The sequence below is a fragment of the Arachis stenosperma genome, chromosome 4 (assembly GCF_014773155.1).
Source record: "Arachis stenosperma cultivar V10309 chromosome 4, arast.V10309.gnm1.PFL2, whole genome shotgun sequence".
Taxonomy (NCBI): domain Eukaryota; kingdom Viridiplantae; phylum Streptophyta; class Magnoliopsida; order Fabales; family Fabaceae; genus Arachis; species Arachis stenosperma.
In genome coordinates, this window is record NC_080380.1 from 136,005,814 (window position 1) to 136,019,594 (window position 13,781).

The 13,781-nt window shown below is 32.5% G+C and overlaps 2 protein-coding genes across 5 annotated transcripts; both read left to right on the forward strand.

Moving 5' to 3' along the window:
* Window positions 1-3,001: 3,001 nt before the first annotated feature.
* LOC130974077 (uncharacterized protein At2g33490) lies at window positions 3,002-8,287 on the forward strand. Its single transcript, XM_057898826.1, has 11 exons — window positions 3,002-3,337; window positions 3,491-3,563; window positions 3,976-4,053; window positions 4,146-4,207; window positions 4,339-4,407; window positions 5,228-5,256; window positions 5,338-5,545; window positions 5,638-5,880; window positions 6,251-6,304; window positions 6,497-7,495; window positions 8,043-8,287. The coding sequence occupies exons 1-10, from the start codon at window positions 3,212-3,214 to the stop codon at window positions 7,457-7,459; spliced, it is 1,905 nt and encodes a 634-aa protein (XP_057754809.1). The 5' UTR covers window positions 3,002-3,211; the 3' UTR covers window positions 7,460-7,495; window positions 8,043-8,287.
* Window positions 8,288-10,029: 1,742 nt separating this feature from the next.
* LOC130973564 (uncharacterized) lies at window positions 10,030-11,785 on the forward strand. Of its 4 annotated transcripts, none has more exons than XM_057898156.1 (3): window positions 10,030-10,228; window positions 10,355-10,512; window positions 11,352-11,785. In XM_057898156.1, the coding sequence occupies exons 2-3, from the start codon at window positions 10,378-10,380 to the stop codon at window positions 11,445-11,447; spliced, it is 231 nt and encodes a 76-aa protein (XP_057754139.1). In that variant the 5' UTR covers window positions 10,030-10,228; window positions 10,355-10,377; the 3' UTR covers window positions 11,448-11,785. The 4 variants fall into 4 exon arrangements, with proteins under 4 accessions (XP_057754139.1, XP_057754138.1, XP_057754141.1 ...); XM_057898155.1 differs by having other exon boundaries at window positions 10,036-10,223; XM_057898158.1 differs by having other exon boundaries at window positions 10,044-10,228; window positions 10,358-10,512.
* The last annotated feature ends 1,996 nt before the right edge of the window (window positions 11,786-13,781 follow it).

The following is a 13,781-nucleotide window of genomic DNA, read 5'->3' on the forward strand; positions in this document are numbered from 1 at the left end:
GAAGATGAGTTGTTCATAATCCACGGTGAGTGAAGAAGAAGAAGAAGAAGAAGAAGAAGAAGAAGAGGAAAAGGAAGATGAAGATGAGTTGTTCATAATTCACGGTGAGTGAAGAAGAAGAAGAGGAAGAGGAAGAGGAAGAGGAAGAGGAGTCGTTCATAATTCACGGTGAGTGTAGCGCTTTGGAAATTAAATAACGCATTAAAAGACTCTAATGTGTAGCAACTTGTAAAACTTGTAAGTCAAAAAGACTTGTATGTGTAGCAAGCCTCTATATGACTATTATGGTGGGAAAAAACGAAAAAAAAAAAGAAGCAATATAGTTGAAATTAATGAGTTTGCACATTTCATTAAAAACTAAAACTCCTCCTAAATATAGTTGATATCATTTTATTTGTTTAAATTTTGTTTTCTTACTATTTTTTTTTCAAAGTCAGTTAATTTCATTCAGGTGTTCATATATGGAATAAAAAAAAAAAAAAAACAGAAGACTCCCAATATTTTACTATAGATATAACATCATATAATAATCTAAAAAGAAAAATAAAAGAAAATAAAGTACTCATCAATTAAGAATTAGGGATTTGTTGAAGCTCATTCTATAACTTTAAAGTCGATGCCATTATCTCTTCCACATTAGTTGATACATTATCAAAGATGAACCTGTTCTTAACCTTTCATGAGGACCAACTCAAAATCATCATCATCATCCTTTGAGAGGAGCTATTGGGTTGGGTATGCAAGACCTCTATTCTCAATTCCACTCAACATAGAAATCAGTCTTCGGTGTCTCTTCTAGCAGCCGATAAGCCCATTTTTGACCAAATTTTTATTAATTTCTCACAATGGAAGATGCAATAATTGGTTGTTTCTGGGAATTGTAAGCATCTTCGGCAGGTGGATTGAATCGATGGGATGCGACGATGAAGCTTTTGCAGCACTTGAAGTTTTTCATGGAAGTCTCTCCAGAGAAAAATCTTAATCTTCGCTGGAATTTCTAGCTTTTACAGTTTTTGTCACTAGTTTTGTTGTCTCATAATCTCTGGACAAAATTCAATGAGAAGATGCGAGAACCCATAAGCCACCTAGTAGCCCGTATTCACTTCATACAAATCACTTTTATTAAGGGCCCAATAAATTTTATTTTCTCCACCCCCAATTGTTGTTGCTAGCACACGTTGACTAGTACTCTCAGAGAAAATACTTCTAATTAGAGTTTGATTCCACAGACCATTAGAAAGCATTAAGATCCAATTTGGGTAAACAACTTAATCAAGCTACTTTTGAAAAAATAGCTTAAACAATAAATAATTATATTAAAAGTAGCTTATAAATAAGTTCTTTTGTGTTTGAATTTTTAGTTCTAAAAGTACTTATTTTAAAAACAATGTGATAAAAAGTTTTTTATTATGAGAGAAGTCATTTTTTTAAACTTTTGTATAAACTCCTAAATAGCTTCTTAGAAAAGCTGTAATTTGGTTTTGAAAATTACACCAGACATTAATACTAATACTTTTCATAAGTTAAAAGTTCAAAAAATTTACTTTTAAAACTTCCCAAACATGTCCTAAGTCTTGACCATCAATAGAGGTTGATTTTGTATATTGAAAGTTCAAATGTAGGGACAACAAAAAGATGTGGAGGAGCAAGCCAAGGATCGGTGAAAATTCGGATACTGGACTCATCACCAACTTGTCAAACCAGCCGATATTCAACAACCTTACGCCCTTCTAATATACCAGGTCACCCCACGAAGGTAACAAGACGAAAACAACCCAACACGAAGATGAAAATAGACGAGGAAGAGCGTAGTAACGAAAATTTTGGCCTTTGGTAATAGACCCCTCAATATAATTGAACTAATTTATGAATCAAATAGTCAAGGTTATTCAAATTCAAATTTAAAGAACTCAATTTATCGAATAGTTAAAGAGTTGAATTTGAACTTGTTCATAAATTAGTTTGGTGCACTGAATGTCTTATCTATCTAAAAGATTTCAATTTCAATTTTATTTTTGTCTAATCGAAAAAAATGGTCTAATGGTTGACAATTTTAACAAAAAGGGAAAACTAAAATATTCTAGAAATGTTGGAGAAACAGAAAGTTTTAAATTGATAACAAAATTAAAATTTTATACAAATAGTGAGAGCATTAGTATATTATTTCCTTGTCGAACCAACTATTATCTTCCCAGGGCATTGCATTCAATTGTCATGCCTGAAGTTCTGAGTTGGATAACTCTAAAGGTCAAAACTCAAAACACGTCTCGTTGACGTTGAACAAAGGAAAAAGAAAAACAATAATTTTTTGATAGCTCTATTTTGCGTGTGTATATATTATATAATAAAGAAGAAAAATTTTAATAATCTAATTGTCATTCAGTTTCTAATTTTCTCAAATCCCATTTATTTTTTGGTCTGACTCGAATCATATTTATGCTTTTCATTTTGGTCTAACGGTCAAACCACTTATGGAGGGACAAAATTTATATCATAGTTTTATTACCAATTTAACTAACTTCTCAGTTCTCAATATTACCATGAGTCCATGACACATGGACATTTGTTTTCTATCCATTGACTAATAAGTGGTAAATTAAAATGTTTAATTTTAATGTATTCACCGGAATAAAAATGAGTTTATTTTAATTAGATTTATAGTAAATTTAACAATTAATGTTTTTATTGATGTAATAATATATTATTAGTTGTCTGTATAAAATTCTTTTAAACTAATAAATAAAAATTAAATTCAAATTCAAAATTGGATTTGAAAAAGGCATTGTGTCTGCTGTTTCTTGTCAAGGAGAAAAAGACCGAAAGAATATAAAATAATAGAATAATAATAATTACTTTTATTAATAAAAGAAATGCAGTAAATAATAATGATATCTTGTATTTAAATAGTCAATTTCTCCATGTTCAATAAATTGTTGATAGTTACTTATTTGACTGTAGACTAAAATTAAATCGTAGTAAATGGTGGATTAAGAGTCAGGTCAAAGCACAAGTAAATAACAATAAAAAGAGGAGGGAAGGCGGAGAAGAAGAAGAAGTCAATAAAGGAAGAGGCAAGCGAAGCGAAATTTCAAGTTGAAGGGAAGGAGCTTGGTTCGAAGGAGGAGTTGTTGTTGGCGTAAGCAGAGGAGAAGAGAGGAATCCGTACAAGTTCAAGAAATCGATTGAGAATTTGAGATTGTTGTTGTTATCCATGAAGAGCTCTCTGAACAAGTTGCGCGGGTTGGCGCTTCACAACCACAAGGAACGCCGCACCGCCACCGCCGCCAGAGCTGTTCTTCCGCTTCCCAACGTTGACGAGCTTGCTCAGGCTGCTCAGGTATGCTTTTTCCTTTGTTTTTTTCTCCTTTTTGTTTCTAATTTCATTTCTCAGATCGGAGAAGATAACAACACAACACAAGAGAAATACAACAGCAATAAAATAGGATTAGGGTTTGTTTTGGAGGATTGTATTTGAATTTTGTATTTGCAGGACTTGGAGGACATGAAGGACTGCTACGATACCTTACTTTCCGCAGCTGCAGCAACTGCCAGCAGTGCTTTTGGTATTCTATGTTCATTTCTTGTTTGTGTTAATGCTCAAGATAGAAATATAGGTCATATGGTTTCTTATGCTTATGTAGCCTGTTAATTTTATAGACTTAATTTGGAAATGGATCCTCTCAACTTTTTCTTTTCTCTCAATTTTCTTGTGAAGTGCGATCTTTCACCATTCAATGTCTTCTCTCACATGTTTTCTCTGAGTCTCACTTAAAGAATATATAGTAAGTGGTCACAGTTTACAAGAAAATTGAGAGGATCCATTCCCGGCTTAATTTTTTGAAACATACCTTGTGAAAGGATAAGTCTTAATTAAGGGAGCATTTTGAGCATTAACCCCCTTGTTATTGCTCTGGCTCCGTGCTGTTTGTGATATCTTCTACTCACTTGTTAATGTTCTGCTCTGCTGATTCACAGAATTCGCGGAGTCATTGCGTGATATGGGCTCTTGCCTTCTCGAGAAAACCGCCTTGACTGATCATGAAGATGACACTGGTACTCATTTATTCTGCCCTTTATCCCACTTCATATGTATCAAATCAAGCAAGCTGTCGTATAACTTACATGCCGCATTATTATTCATGCAGGAAAAGTCCTCCTTATGCTTGGCAAAATGCAGTTTAAACTCCAGAAGCTCATTGATAACTATGTAACTCCGCGTCTCATTCCACTCCCTTAGGGCTCCGTTTGGTGTCTGAGGAAACGTTTTTTATTTTCATTTTCAATGTTTTCTGCTTTTACTTTTTACTTTTTCAGTAACCCTTCGCTCTTCAATTTCAGCGTTCTCATGTATTCCAGACAATTACCACTCCCTCAGAGTCTCTTCTGAATGAACTTCGAATTGTGGAGGTTTGTTGCATATAGTTCCACCTGCATTTTCTATTCTTGTCTCCTCTGTTCTATCTTGTCCAGTTGTCCTTCACTGTCTTCATTGTGCTGCCACAATTTCTTTATAGATATCAATGTGTTTTTAAGTGTGCATAGGCATTCTTCTCAAGATTTATTTTGGTCTTATAAACAATGGCAACGAACGGTTCATAATCATACATGAAGGGCTCGCAACTAGGTGTTTGATTAGATTAGTAATGAGGCATCAGATAGGGAGCCATCCCATGAGCTTCTTTTATATCAATATATGAAACTAGAACCTTGAGTATTGGAAAGAATGGCTGAAAACTGGCATCATTTTATACACAGATGAATCAATGAATAGTGGATCTTAATCACAAAATGCAATTACTTTTAAGACATCTACACAAGTTCCTTCTTCTTCTGAATCTATGTAGAGCACAATCAGGATATATGGTACCAGAAAAAAGAAAGCAGGACCTAGTTGCAATTTAGTTGTTCTTCTTTGTTTCTTAATTCGTAGGTTCACTTTATGGGGGGTATGGAGACATGAACAATTAGGATACAGACATAGAAGATTGACAAACTTAGGATGCTTCATACATATTATATGCTTTCAAGCTGTGTAAATGTCAATGCTGGTTAAAGTTACAAATTTACAACTTTTCATTATTGTATAGCAGGTTTATTTTAATCCACAACTTTAGGAGCTGTGGCTAATAATCTATTTTTAGAAAATTTTTCTGTTCTATTCTTTATGAAGGATATTTATTTATTTTGATTTGATATATTTTTTTGGGTGTTCTCAATGTTGGAACAGGAAATGAAGCGACAATGTGAGGAGAAAAGGTATGTAATGTATTAAATCCTGATTTGTCTTTGATTGCGATACATGGCTATGACTTATTGTTTAGTTTTATGATTTTGCAGAGATGTTTATGAGTATATGGTAACCAAATATAAGGAAAGAGGTAGGTCTAAAGGTGGGAAAGGGGAAACTTTTACATTGCAGCAGTTGCAGAATGCTCGTGATGAATATGACCAGGAGGCTACATTATTTGTTTTCCGATTGAAATCACTAAAGCAAGGACAGTCCCGCAGTCTTTTAACACAGGCAGCACGTCACCACGCCGCTCAGGTTTTTCTGATTCCCGCTATTTGTTCTTAGAGTATGCATTTCCAACTTTATAATTCTGATGATTATCATTACTTCCTGATATGCCTCAACAGTTGTGTTTCTTCGAGAAAGCAGTCAAGTCCCTTGAGACAGTAGAACCACATGTAAAATCAGTAACTGAACGGCAGCACATTGATTATCAATTCAGTGGTCTTGAAGAGGAGAATGGGTATGAAGAAGATGGAGATTATGATGACGACAATGAAAATGATGAGAATGATGATGGAGAGTTGAGTTTTGACTATGGACAAAATGAACAAGAACAAGATTTTTCTACATCACAAAACTCAATGGAGGTAACAACCTTATATGACACACAGTTTCGTAGTTCTGTTTTTCTATGTTAGTCAAACTTAGAAATGGATGTCTATTGAAGATTGGGAAGCTACTTCCACAATCAGACATAAACACGAAAGTTGTCTTAAGCAATGAAAGTTCACATCCTTATTTGCTAGATTGATGGATTGAGTAAGAACCTGTAGATGAAACTTCCCTTGGTCAATGAAGTAAATTATGAAAGTGCTATGGAAATATTCTTATGATGAACTTTTGATTATGAATATGTTGGAATTTTTTTTCTAATTTCAAGTCTATAAGGAATAAGCTTAAATTAGTTGAAAATTGCTATAATAAACATTGTACTCACTTGTGTATGTATCCTTCCAGTTGGACCAGGTGGAGCCTGCATTTTCCAAAGGTTTAACAGCTGATGCCACTAAGGTTAGAAGTTAAACTTAAAAGAGATTATCGATATTCATGAGTTGATAGAAGAAACTTCCTTAGGCACAAAACTCAATATGCCTGTTGATAAATTTAGATGCATAATTCTTCAGTTTCCTTTCTAGTGAAAAATTAAGATGCATAAAGAAAAATTAATGTATACATATTGATTCTCTGTTGTTCTATTTGCAGGAAGACTTTGATAGGCTTCAAAGGAATTTGTTTTCCTTCAGGGTTACGTCAGGGAGCCAATCTGCCCCACTTTTTGCTGATAGCAAACCTGATCCCAGCGAAAAGTTAAGACAGATGCGCCCATCTTTATCACGGAAGTTTAGTTCGTATGTGCTACCCACACCAGGTGAGACAAAGAGTTCAACCTCTTCAGGGTCCATTAACCAAGCACCTTCCAAAATGCTGACAAATTTAAATGAGCCTACAAAGAAAATGTGGCATTCCTCCCCTCTTGAACAAAAGAAAAATGAAAAAGTTCTTGTAGATGAGGTTCCTGGTCCTACAGGAAAAAATGCAGTCTCTGTACTCAAGGAGAGTAACAGCAATACTACCTCCACCAGATTGCTGCCTCCTTCGGTAGATGGAATTTTATCCTCTAAAAAGGATGATTATGTTTCTGCTTACTCCAAAAAGATTAAGAGACATGCCTTTTCTGGCCCGTTGACAAGTAATCCTTGGCCTACCAAACCTATATCAGTAGAAACTGTTAAATTGTTATCTGGACCTCTTTTGCCAACCCCAATGCCAAAGCCTCCCTCATCCTCTCCTAAAGTCTCTCCTAGTGCTTCTCCTAGATTTATGTCTTCACCCAAAATCAGTGAGCTTCATGAACTTCCTAGGCCTCCAACTAGTTCCCCATCCAATTCAAGGCTTTTAGATTTGGTGGCTCATTCAGGGCCATTGTTTTCCAGAGGTCAAAATCAAATGGTTCCTCCGAGTAATTTGGTTGCATCACATGCAGCATCTCCATTGCCAATGCCACCTCAGGCCATGCCTCGTAGCTTCTCCATACCTTCTAGTGGTGCTCGAGGTGCAGCATTACAGGGGTCAAGGGCACTGCAGACGTCTCACAGATCATCTATATCAAGGGATATCGCTTCTCCTCCTCTGACACCAGTAACATTATCTAATAATTGGCAGTAAGATGGATAAGACTTGCTCTATGCGTTTCGACCAGAGGTAATTTCTAAATCTGATTTCTTTTTGTTTGCTTTATTTCTTATTTCTATTTTCTGGGTATATGAATGTTGGACTCTCAGACAGAGGGGAAAGAGTTTAGTTTTAGTGATAAAATATAAATGCTATGCCTCTGTCTCAGTTTTCCCAGTTTAAATAAAATCGAGATGAGGGTTAATATATCTGAAGTGCTACTGCGGGGAATAACTAACCTGTTGACAAAGTTCTATGTTTAACATAAACTAGCATATGATTTTAAATGGACTAGAAACTGTTATACATGTAGGAATCGTTTTGCCATCTTACCCATTGCTAGGTTACATGTCTCGAATAGGGTGCAGAATTTTCGCTTTATGTTGCAGGTTATGTAGTGTACTTGATGTGCCACAGTGCCAGATAGTAAGAAAAGTTATTAAATTCAAAGCCTGTAGTCACAGAAATTCGTTCCAAATGGTTGAAATGACAATTATAGTTTTGGTTATTCAGTGCTAGAATCTTGTAAGAAATCTTATCTGAAAACTGCTGATGCCAATATTTGCTTTGGGTGCAGGTGTTAACGTTTGTGCAGATTTAATTCCAGAGTCTGAAGATAGCCCCGTCCGTTTGTGACCTGGCAAATTCAGCGTAGGTCAAGTTTTGCTTACTTTCAAATCTGTAAATACTCCTTTTGGTTATTCTCTTCTCTGTGAATATAGTTAACTGGTGGATTAATAGGCATGTCTATTAATTCTAGTTTTTTCATTCAACTGTGTAATAATTGGAACTGATTAAAAATAGTAAATACCTTTTTTTTAACTAATGGTTTTGAATTCAAATTTTAGAAATAAAAATAATATTTTAATATATGAAAAGGGGTATTTTAGAGAAAATAAATTAGTTAACTGGTGGATTAATAGGCATGTCAATTAATTCTAGTTTTTTCATTCAACTGTGTGTAATAATTGGAACTGATTAAAGATAGTAAATACCTTTTTTTAACTAATGGTTTTGAATTCAAATTTTAGAAATAAAAATAATATTTTAATATATGAAAAGGAGTATTTTAGAGAAAATAAATGGGCATTGATATAGTCAATAAGTTATAACTCAAATGACATAATCTCATCGTACTCACTTAAAAGGTTATGAATTCGAATTTTCTTATCTTTTAAAAAAAAAGACATCGACATAGTCACCAAAAAATAAAAAAATGGACATCGATATATGTAGTAGATTTAACCTCATATTTCCACGGGTTATGTTGTCTTCCCCCTTTGGTCTGACAATGAGTTCTTTAGCTGAAATTTGCATTTAAGCAAGTCGATGGCAAAAAAGTGTCTTTCCAAACGATCTAAATGTCTATTTAAATCATATGTTGAAGTAATTGAAGCTTGTTCTTCGATTTTTTTTTTTTAATGTTCAAAACGTGCTTTTATTTGTCTTTTGTCTGAATTCAGACGGATTCGGTGGAAAAAGAAGTGATTAAGGTATATGTAAATACATTAAAACTCAATTTTAAAGTTCAAAAGAAAATGTCCAAAAAAAAAAGTTTAAAAGAAGATTATAACATTTTATCTTGGAAGGTAAAGTATAATTTTTGTTTATAAAGTTTGTAAATTTTTAAAAAATATTTTTAATATTTAATTTTATTTAGTTTGTCTCTAATATTTTTTATTTATTTAATTTTATCTTTAATATTTTTTATTTTTTAAAATTATTTCTAAATATTTTTAATTTTGTCTCCAAAATTTCAAATGAAATTAATATCTAAGAAAAATTTTGATAAAAGCCAAAAACATTAAAAACAGAATTGAATACAATTATACGTTAGGGGTATTTTTGAATAAAATATAACTAATTTTTTTTATTTATGAATGATCGAAGTTTTTTTTTTAAATATGGAAAAAAATCTATATCGAATTATGAAAGGAAAGAAGTTAAATGAATTTTTATTTTTTTTAGATATGTTTGAATGAAAAAAAATAAAAAATATTATAAAAAAATAATGTTACTCTTTTATTATAAAATATATTAAAAAAAGAATAGGAGTAATATTGGAATAAAATAACATAGTAAATTTTCCATCACTTTTTTATTCAATATTAGAGAAAAAAAATTAATAAATTTTATTAACTTTTTTATACTATTTAACTTTTTTTTTTTAATTTTTCTCTTCAATCTAACTAAAAAAAAGATTTTTTTTCCGACTTCTTTTTCTCTCTTTTCTTTTCTTTTATTTTTCATTCAAGCAGACAAAGCTTTAGTAATTCAAATATTCAAATCAAATGTACGAGTTATTTCTTGAATACAAAAATTATTTTTCATTTACAAAAAATATAATTTTTTTAATTTTTTAAGAATTTATTTGTTGATTCCTATCTTTTAAATTTGTTTTTTTATTATTAATACAAATTTTTGAATATCACTTTAGTAATTAATTGATAAGAAAAAAGGATTGTAACCATTGATTAGTAAATTTTCTTAAATAATTTAACCTGTACACAGGAAATAATAATAATAATAATAATAATAATAATAATAATAATAATTTAAAAGAAGTCCTACTCCCCAACCTCACGACACAGAAGAGAACCCTAACACCACAAAGAGAAGACCCACTCTCCCGCTCGCCGCTCGCCGCTCGCCACTCGCCGCTCGCCACTCGCCGCTCGCCGCTCGCCACTCGCCGCTCGCCACTCGCCGCTCGCCGCTCGCCACTCGCCTCTAGCCCTGTCTGACCCACCATTTTGCGGTTCGGTATTTGTTCTTGTTTGTGTTGTGTGCGACTTAGTGAGAGGGTTATACGTGATCTTATCTACTCTTGATGTTTGATACTTAATTGTTCCTGAAATTTGAATTATCTTAATGCTTTAATCATTGCAGCAGTTGCAAGCTAAGATACGAGGATGGGTGTATTTTGGGGGACTAGGGTTTTGGAGATTGTGAAGAAACATGATTCTGGAGGCCTCGTTTGGAAGAGAATTAAGCTCACTACTACCCGTAAAGCCAATGCCAAGAAGCGTCTCCTCCGCGTTTGGCAGGTATCTGCCATACCTATCCCTATTATTTACAGCTTAAACTATATCTCTTACTGTTTAAGATTTAGGATTTAAAATTTAGGGTTTAAGGTTTACCGCATTTTGGGAATACGGTGCTTAATATGTATAGCTGCTGCAAACTAAGTTCCTAACTTTGACGGTTTACATAGTGTAGTTATATCCCCGATTTCATATTGGGCATCTTCAGTATCTTGGACTGAATGCTTAGAGGTGTTTATTTGTTGCTTCATTTTACATAAGCCATCTCTTGTTAGAGGAGTGAGTACTGAGAGAGAAAATGGAGTACGTACTCTGTCATTGATGCCAAAAGTGTGATTATTGTATGTACAGTGATATATATATACTACTGCTCTGCTGCACATTAGTATTTCTAATTTAACTAACTATAGCTAACTTAATACACTGGAGTATGAGCTAACATCTCTTTCATTTACATAATTATTTTAAACAAAACGGATACTGTACTTTGGAGGAAGTGATCTAGCATGTAAAATATGGCGTTATGGTACCTAGAAGAAGTGTGATTGGTACATGCGAACTGGTGGGTAATGTCTCGTAATGGGGGAATTCATGTAACTATGATCTATGCTTGTCAAAGCTTGGGTGTGGCTCTGGCTCTGGCTTGAATAAGTTAGCCTTGGCTTGTTGCTGTTTCAAGTAACTTCCCGCGGCACGCCTATTCTGTTTTGTTTTGTTCCATCTGTATTGATTTCTTGTATATGTATTTTTTGTTTCGAGAGAATAATAAGAGTAGCAGTGAACTTGTGACTGTTTCTATCATCAATGTCTAATGTCATGTTATGTGTCTTTTATTTTTGAAGAATGAAGCTGTCCTGAGGGCATGTTCTGAACCACCTCCTCCTAAAAGTTCTTCTGCCAGTAGCAATAAAGCTCATGACAATGTCACACAGAGTTGATAGAAGAGCCATGATGATGGATAATATTAGATCCATCTGAAAGCTGTATCATTAGTGCTCTAGGCTTCCCAGTCTGGGAACATTTCTTGTCTTCAGACTTAGCAGGATGCATCACTTAGCCTCTTGTTTAAGCTTTGTTTTCATGAAGAAAAAAATAAGCATTTTTGTCAAGTCTCAGTGCTCGAGTTAGTTATTGCAACTGTTTTGATTTAATTCTGATATGTTGAGCATCAGTACGATTATGTGCAGCAGGGACTTGGATTTGTTTTTTCCCTCTTTTTGAACATGATTATATCTTACATCTTGTATATATCATCATGATTATTGTAGCAGTGTAATTGAGGTAGTATTGATGGATGAAACTGGAAACTGCATGTGTTGTAGAAGTGTGGATTAAGAATTAAAAGAAAAGTAATTGGAAAGATGAAAATAAGCCACGCTCTTCCATCGATTTGGGATTAAGAAGACCATAATATCTCAAAAAATTGGTAGATAGGAACCATTTGTCATTTATTTTCTAGGGTAAATTACTAAAATAGTATTCATAATTTATATTGTTATTCGCTATTAAAAGTAATTTCGAAAGATACGGATAAATAAATTTTAGAAAGATTTAGAAAGTGACAAAAATGGCAAATAAAATTATTTCAAAACTTTTTTATTTTTTTTAAAAAATTTTGGTCATTTTAAAAAAATATAAAAAAGAATTCGATTGGCGGAACAAAAATGGCAAGTCCCATCCCATTTAAAGCTCTTGAAATTGCCACTTAGTAATAATTAAAATTAAATGGTGATCTTGGTGTGATATGTTGCAATAAGCAAATAAATATATAAAGGGGAGAGTTGGAGTAAAGGAGGGACCTATGAAAATGTGGTGGAGATGGCGAGGAAGAATATGGTGGCAGCCTAAAGAAAAGCACCAAGAGCGATGAGATGAGCACGGTTGTGGTGCTTGGCGAGGTAAGCGGCGAATGGGTAGCAGAGACATTGAACAAATGATCGGTAGAAAGTGAGTGTGTTCAGAGCAGTGTCACCGTTGCACTCTCCTATTTCATTTTCATCTTTTTTTATTTCCAACTAAGACCATAAGAATTCGCAGTTTGCGTTTTTCTTTTCTCCTTTTTGCAGTGTATTCCACGATTTAAGAACAGATATGAAAAACTCATGGTTGACTTGGGAGAGAAGATTGACTTGGACTAGCTGTGAGAGTTGAGCCACCACTTTGCTTGGTTTGCACAACACCATCATTTTACATATACTGCCATTAAAATTGTAATTTTCGTCCACCTTTAGGACTTATTTAGGCGAGCTTCTAAGAAAATATCTTTTTTCAAATTATTTTTTTTAAAGATCTTATGAAAAAGTAAAAGTAATTTTATGTTTGGGTATCTCATGTAAAAAGATATTTTTATTTATCAATTATGTTTGGGTATAACAATATAAAAATACTTTTTTGTTTATTTATTATATGAAAAATATATCTTTTTTAAAGAAAAAAGATCTTTTAAAAAAGATGTAAATTACAGCTTTTCAAAAAAAAAATGTTTTTTTTTTTACTTTTCTAGTACTTTTACTTTTACTACTAGAAATTTGTCAAATACGCTAATAAATAAAAAAGATATTTTTTCATTGAAAAAAAATATTTTTTTCATTGAAAAAAAAATCTTTTTTTATTAAGATAATGACGCCCAAACAAGTACTTATAATGTTAGTAAGAAAGTCTTTTTATTAGCCCAAGAAGTAATAGAATTACATGAAACTACCATCCCCTTTGATTTTAAGCCTTCAAGTATGATCATCATAAGAATAACTATGTTAAAGTTTGAAATAAAAGAGCATGATATGTACGGTATTTTAAAATCGCGTAACGGATAAACTAAGAACGTCTTCATGTTTCTGTATCAATCGAGAAAAAAAATCTCCTAGGGTGAATTTGGAATACAATAAAATAGAAATTAGAATTAATTTAATTTTAAGATTTTTTTTCTTATAATAAACAACCAATAAAAATTGATTAATTTATAAGTTATATAAATTTGCATTATAATTAAACTCAAATGTTTTATTTTTTTTATAAAATTTGGTTAAAACTAAATTAAATAATTTACAAGTGTTAATATTAATATAAAAGAAAAGTTAATTTAGTTTAAAAATTGATATAATGACTTAATTTTATAAAAAGCCATTATATAAAATTAAACACAATAATTTAATTTTAATTTAATATATTTTTAAGTTAAATAAAAGTAATTCTAAAAATATTTTGTTCTAAACAAGCTCTAGTTAGTGTTGATAAAAAAAAAACTCTTAAGTATTGTAGTACTCAATCAAACA

What these genes read in the sequence shown, in the direction of transcription:
- LOC130974077 (XM_057898826.1), top strand. Translation starts at nt 3,212, where the DNA reads ATGAAGAGCTCTCTGAACAAGTTGCGCGGGTTGGCGCTTCACAACCAC. An exon ending in AGAAGCTCATTGATAACTAT is followed by an intron (nt 4,208 to 4,338) that starts GTAACTCCGCGT and finishes CTTCAATTTCAG; the next exon opens with CGTTCTCATGTATTCCAGAC. An exon ending in CACGTCACCACGCCGCTCAG is followed by an intron (nt 5,546 to 5,637) that starts GTTTTTCTGATT and finishes ATGCCTCAACAG; the next exon opens with TTGTGTTTCTTCGAGAAAGC.
- LOC130973564 (XM_057898156.1), top strand. Translation starts at nt 10,378, where the DNA reads ATGGGTGTATTTTGGGGGACTAGGGTTTTGGAGATTGTGAAGAAACAT. An exon ending in GTCTCCTCCGCGTTTGGCAG is followed by an intron (nt 10,513 to 11,351) that starts GTATCTGCCATA and finishes TTATTTTTGAAG; the next exon opens with AATGAAGCTGTCCTGAGGGC.